The following is a 5,582-nucleotide window of genomic DNA, read 5'->3' as shown; positions in this document are numbered from 1 at the left end:
TGTGTCAAAGGTTATCTCTGGTTCGATGTCCGAACTGCCCTCCGTCCTGTGCTGTCCTAGTCGGTAGATGGACAGCGGGGACGCTTCAGCCCACGATGTTGGGGGTGCTCCACGCGGATGTGCTCCTCGCGATCGCTGTTGTATGCGAAAAGTGTCTTGCAGGAGCCACACATGAAGTGTCCCCTACTCTTGTGGAAGTGTTCGTGTGCAGCAGCAGTGGCTGCGCAAGCGAACTCTGCACCACACTTAGTGCAAAGGCGCTCTCCGAGGTGCGTTCCCGCGTGCAGGGCCATTGTTGTTCTGCTATTGCACGGCGCCTCGCACAACGGACATGACAATTTTTTGCCAGGTGAGGTGGCTGCTTTGCGATGATGCCGGTACGCATTGTGCGCAATGAATTTGCTTAGTAGATGGAAATTTTTGTCGCAAATCTCGCAGCGATGAACGGTCATATCCCCAGCGGGCCGCAGATCTTCAAGGACCCTTCGCTTGATTGTTATTTCAGACCTCTGCATGGAGAAAAAAGGCGTTGGTTGGTCAGTGCGCTATGACGGTAGCAACCTCTCGTTAAAAATGAATACCGCCAACAGCTATTGTTTGCAAAAGTACTACTAGGTGTTCGGTCACTCCTATGTCTAAGGGCACCACCCCTTTTTCCCACGTGAAAAGACGCCAAGTCCGAGCGCGGCATGACCTGAGAATGGATGCTTTGACCGAGAGGTGTATAGTCCATTTACTGGCGCCCTTTTACGCCGCTTGTTTCCACACACCAGAGAGGCAGCTGTGTCTCAAACGACCAAAGATACTCCGGGGACTCAACTTTGGCAAGATCTGCGCGTCATAATTTTTTTTTTGTTTGCACATGTCTAATATTCTCGGACAAAAATCTTTCTTTTAGTGTTTTTTCATCGATCGCATCGGCCAGTTAAAAATTCCCTAGAGAACCAATGGGGAACGCTTTTAGTGATAGCAAAAACGTTAATAGAAAAAATGCAAGACTGCCATCGGGTGATCTGCGGATGTATTGATTGCTATAGGGAAATTTTGCATTATATGAAAAAATTCCTGCTCAAATATGTTTTTGTCCAGAATTGCTGGGTATACAGATACCGGACGCGAAATTCGGACAGTTTGTGTACTGGAAATCGGCGGTCACTATCTCTGGGAAAATTCAGCGAGATATGTCTCTGCGTGCACACATCTGCCTCTCCTGACGCGACGAGGCTTAGAGAACTGTGGTCTTCGGAGGGCATTGGATGCCGATTGGCATGGCCTGGGCCTTTTATTGTAGAAATGCACTATAGGGAAAATAACACAAGAGTTTTGCTACCTTTTTTGCGTTCGTTCTTCGCGGCATATATAGGTAGTTTCACATAAGATTTTACACAGTTATTAAAAATAGGTTTTTGAACTAGACATAACATTTTAAGCGATGTAGCACGTCACAATACAGACAGGACGTGCTAACTAGCTGTTTGGTTAACTAATATTGAATAGTTTGCTTTTAACTACTACTGTTAGGCTCCTCTATTATTTGGAGGCGTGCAGCCCAGCGTAAGTGATATATGTATATCAGTTTGTAGAATTTCGAAATTGCGGTTACCCTCGGTGCTGTGGCCTAACAAAATGGGGTTATTTTGACGAGTTACGTGCAGCGAGAGAGTTTGATTTGTGTGAAAATTTCTTGAAAGCACATTGATTTTGGCGCGATGCCAAAATTTGTGGAACCACAACGCCGAAGGTAATTGCGTTTTCAAAATTATAAAACTGATATGAATATTAGTTACGGGGGGCTACACACCTATAAATAGTTAATTAACCTAACAGTAATTGTTAAAAGTTAACTATCCAAAATAAATTAAGCAGTCTGCCTGTTGGCACGTCTTAGCTGTATTGGGATGTATTGCACTGCTGAGAATGCTATGTCTGCAAAAGCTCTCTTCAAACTCAAAAAAGCCTATTTAAATTTTTTTTGTTAAGTCTGATGTGAAACACCCTGTGCATGGCTGTGCACTTCACATGAACACTTGCGTCGAGTCTGCTGAGCTCACCCGAAGATTAATAGATAGCGCGCATTTCTTTAAAGGTGTACTCCCTATTCATGCATGAAGCGCATACACGGCACACATGGCCGCTTAGGAAGAAGGGCGGCAGGCTTATCCATGCCATCCAGGTGATCTCCCGCAGGTTAGATGGGCGAAACCGCCTTTTCCCTTTTAGCGAGAGAACGAGCCGTAGCTTGCGCGCAGGCTGAAACCAGACTACGTGAAATGAAAAGAATATAACTGGAACCAATCGCACTGCAGAAACAGATATTCTAGCGGTTAAATGCAGCCTATAATTATACGCCTAAAAAGTAAATAGCGTCCACTTCAAGCAAACCCTACACATACTTTTTCATGGTCCGCTATGTCAGTAGTGTAATGGCCAGTCACGAGATAGCGCTATGTATCCGTTGGTCAAAGAAACAGAGAGCTCTGTGGAAGACAGGGATGCTGACGAAATCGGCACTGGGAACATACCGGACCTTTAAGCAGGAAATTGCCAAAGAAAATATCTATGATAATTGTAGGTGAAGCTCTTTGTTGTTTGAGGCCAGGACTGGAGTTTTGCGGACTAAGACATATAGAGTCGGGCACCACGCGATAGACACGTTGTGCATTGTGTGCGGAGAGGAGGAGGAAACTGCTTAATACTTGATACTTTTCTGTAAAGGGCTTCACCCTACAGTGGAAAGCAGCGGTGCTCATTTACACAAGGCATTGGGGTTTACGGACAGTGAAGGGAAAGCAGATTTTAAACGGGTAGAAATAACCAAGCGAAGGTTATATGATTGGTGGCTAAAAGCAAGACAAGAGTAAAATTTCACAAGTAATGCCGAGGTGGCTTGAGCCACCGCCCGATTTAGAGGGTTCAGCCGTATCCATCCATCCATCCATCCATCCATCCATCCATCCATCCATCCATCCATCCATCCATCCATCCATCCATCCATCCATCCATCCATCCATCCGTCCGTCTGTCCGTCCATCCGTCCATCCGTCCGTCCGTCCGTCCGTCCATCCATCCAACCGTCCATCCATCCATCCATCCATCCATCCATCCATCCATCCATCCATCCATCCATCCATCCATCCATCCATCCATCCATCCATCCATCCATCCGTCCGTCCGTCTGTCCGTCCGTCCATCCATCCATCCATCCATCCATCCATCCATCCATCCATCCATCCATCCATCCATCCATCCATCCATCCATCCGTCCGTCCGTCTGTCCGTCCATCCATCCATCCATCCATCCAACCGTCCATCCATCCATCCATCCATCCATCCATCCATCCATCCATCCATCCATCCATCCATCCATCCATCCATCCGTCCGTCCGTCTGTCCGTCCATCCATCCATCCATCCATCCATCCATCCATCCATCCATCCATCCATCCATATGGATGGATGGATGCATGCGCCATCGCCGTTTCCCACTTTCAAAGCTACTCTTGTTTTCTCCCTCGTGTTTTTTGCTTTTTGTTATTAAAACAAAATGGCAGCTTGACAGTTGTGTGTCGTTTCGTTGGCTTCGTACCAAATCCACTCAATCCGCGACCCCAAAAGATCTGGTCACCCTACGTACTCAACAAAACCAACACGCTGGTTTGGCCGAACGTAATACCGACCTTGCCAAAAGTAGCGGGACAACGCGGTTTACTTGCGAGACGTATAGCGGAACCGCTACGGCGCCCCTGAAGATCAAAAGGTCTCTAAAAGTGAGGACAAGGGTTCTCCTTCCCTTAAACAAATTTAGAGCTTAAGGGCTGATGTAAGTGTTCCATGGGCATCGCCGCAGCGGTTCACTGCTTATGGTGCCCGGCTGCTGATCCGATGGACGCGGGTTCGATCCCGGCCGTTGCGGTCCCGGAAACGCTAGACGCCCGTGTATTGTGCGATCTTAATATACGTTAAAGAACTCCAGGAGCCGTATTCTGTAACGATCCATTCACTTTCCTTTGGCCGTGACGTGAATATGACGAAAGCAACAGCAGGTGGGAATGCAAACGGCCAATCACAGACAAAGCCGGTGCGGTCGCGACGCCGCCGCTAGAGCCATTCTCTTGCCGTCGAATCCAGTCCAGGTGAGGCGCATGCACACGCTAACTCAATTCGTCGTACAGACAACACCGCTTCTTTGCCCAGATTGGATTAGCGGCGATAAGGCTCGGCAGATCGGTGAAACGGCCAGTCGCCCTCATTCATTCATGGGCGCTGGCCCTGGTCAGCCAGAGCGGCACGGGCGTCAGACGTGTGTGTGCAAGGAAGTGGCGCCATGGAGGTGTTTAATACTCTACCAGCGCGACATCTCTGACGCTTTACCTCAATGCCGGGAGTAGCGACTAATCGCGGAGGACGAAATCGAATGGAAAGGAAATAGATCGTCACAGAATAGAGCGCAGGGTGGTGGATTTTACCAGAAGCCTTCCACTACGGCGTCCCTGATAACATAAGTAGCTGCGGAACACTAAAGACAGTGAAACGAAAACCATGAGTGCTCCACTAGACGGCAGAAAAAAACCAAGCTGCCTGTTTACTTTGGGCCAAGACGGTAAATGCTGGGGTAGGGGAACGCAGAGAGCCCCAATACGTCGGACACTGCGCTCAGGGAAAGTTTCTGAGGAGTGGAAGCTGATCTCGTCCTTGCCCGACTGAAGTGTCGTCGGAACTTGCAAGTAAAGAGGTGGGACACGGCTTTTTGAAGCGCGTCGCGTGAATGTAAACGCAGGCAAGGCGATCACCGGGGGACGTCGCGTCCACTACGATCGCCGATGATCTTCGCAAGAGTCAGGGCTTACCTCTTCTGGCGATAGGTCGGAGTCCGTGGTGCCGTCCTCCGACTCGTGCCTGGCTTGAGTGTCAGCCATCGAAGAGGACCTGGGAGTCGAACGTGAAGTGGATGGCTGCGACGCGTCCATGGCTCTCAGCGAGGCAATGGAAAGCCAGGCAGGCGTTGCGGTCGAACGAAAGCGCGTGAACGACACGAGCGACGCCTGACCGATGGGACGAAAGTCACGAGCGATGCAAAGAACGAAGAAGTACCATGGAGCCACTCGCTCAGAAAAAGATCCCCAGGTGGTCGAAATTATTCCGGAGCCCTCCATTACGGCACCTCATTCTTCCTTTCTTCTGTCACTCCCTCCTTTATCGCTTCCCTTACGGCGCGGTTCAGGTGTCCAACGATATATGAGACAGATACTGCGCCATTTCCTTTCCTCAAAAACCAATTATTATTATTATTACCATGGAGCCAAAGAGAAAGTGGCAGAACCAAAAAAAAACGACAACCACTGCGACTACGTAAGAGCAACGGGTCTTCACTCTTTTGAACTTTCCATCTCCCGCATTCCTTCCCCTTTCTTCAACTTATGCCTCATGGCACACTTTTCGAATGAAACAAAACTGTGGAAAGTAGTGTTCATATATATCCGTTTTTGATAGTTAGCAATCTTTTTCCGTTGGTACAAGAGCGGACATTCAAGATATTTACTGGCGTTTCTAAGACGTAGCGAGTAATTAAAAAAATCGCTTGCA

General features: G+C 48.5%; 1 protein-coding gene across 1 annotated transcript; it reads right to left on the bottom strand.

The window, feature by feature from the left end:
* LOC144099021 (uncharacterized) lies at nucleotides 1-4,978 on the bottom strand. The gene is made up of 2 exons (XM_077632022.1): nucleotides 4,847-4,978; nucleotides 1-509 (listed from the first exon to the last, which is right to left on the bottom strand). The coding sequence occupies exons 1-2, from the start codon at nucleotides 4,964-4,966 to the stop codon at nucleotides 57-59; spliced, it is 573 nt and encodes a 190-aa protein (XP_077488148.1). The 5' UTR covers nucleotides 4,967-4,978; the 3' UTR covers nucleotides 1-56.
* Between the last annotated feature and the right edge of the window lie 604 nt (nucleotides 4,979-5,582).

The sequence above is a fragment of the Amblyomma americanum genome, chromosome 1 (genome assembly GCF_052857255.1).
Source record: "Amblyomma americanum isolate KBUSLIRL-KWMA chromosome 1, ASM5285725v1, whole genome shotgun sequence".
NCBI classification, from domain to species: Eukaryota; Metazoa; Arthropoda; class Arachnida; order Ixodida; family Ixodidae; genus Amblyomma; species Amblyomma americanum.
The sequence above is the reverse complement of the archived record's forward strand: the minus strand, read 5'-3'. Positions and strand labels throughout refer to the sequence as shown.

Bases quoted from the DNA above. Each gene is read 5' to 3' on its own strand.
- LOC144099021 (XM_077632022.1), bottom strand. From the start codon at position 4,966: ATGGACGCGTCGCAGCCATCCACTTCACGTTCGACTCCCAGGTCCTCT. The intron at 510-4,846 runs GTAAGCCCTGAC...TTCTCCATGCAG, and splicing joins CCGACCTATCGCCAGAAGAG to AGGTCTGAAATAACAATCAA.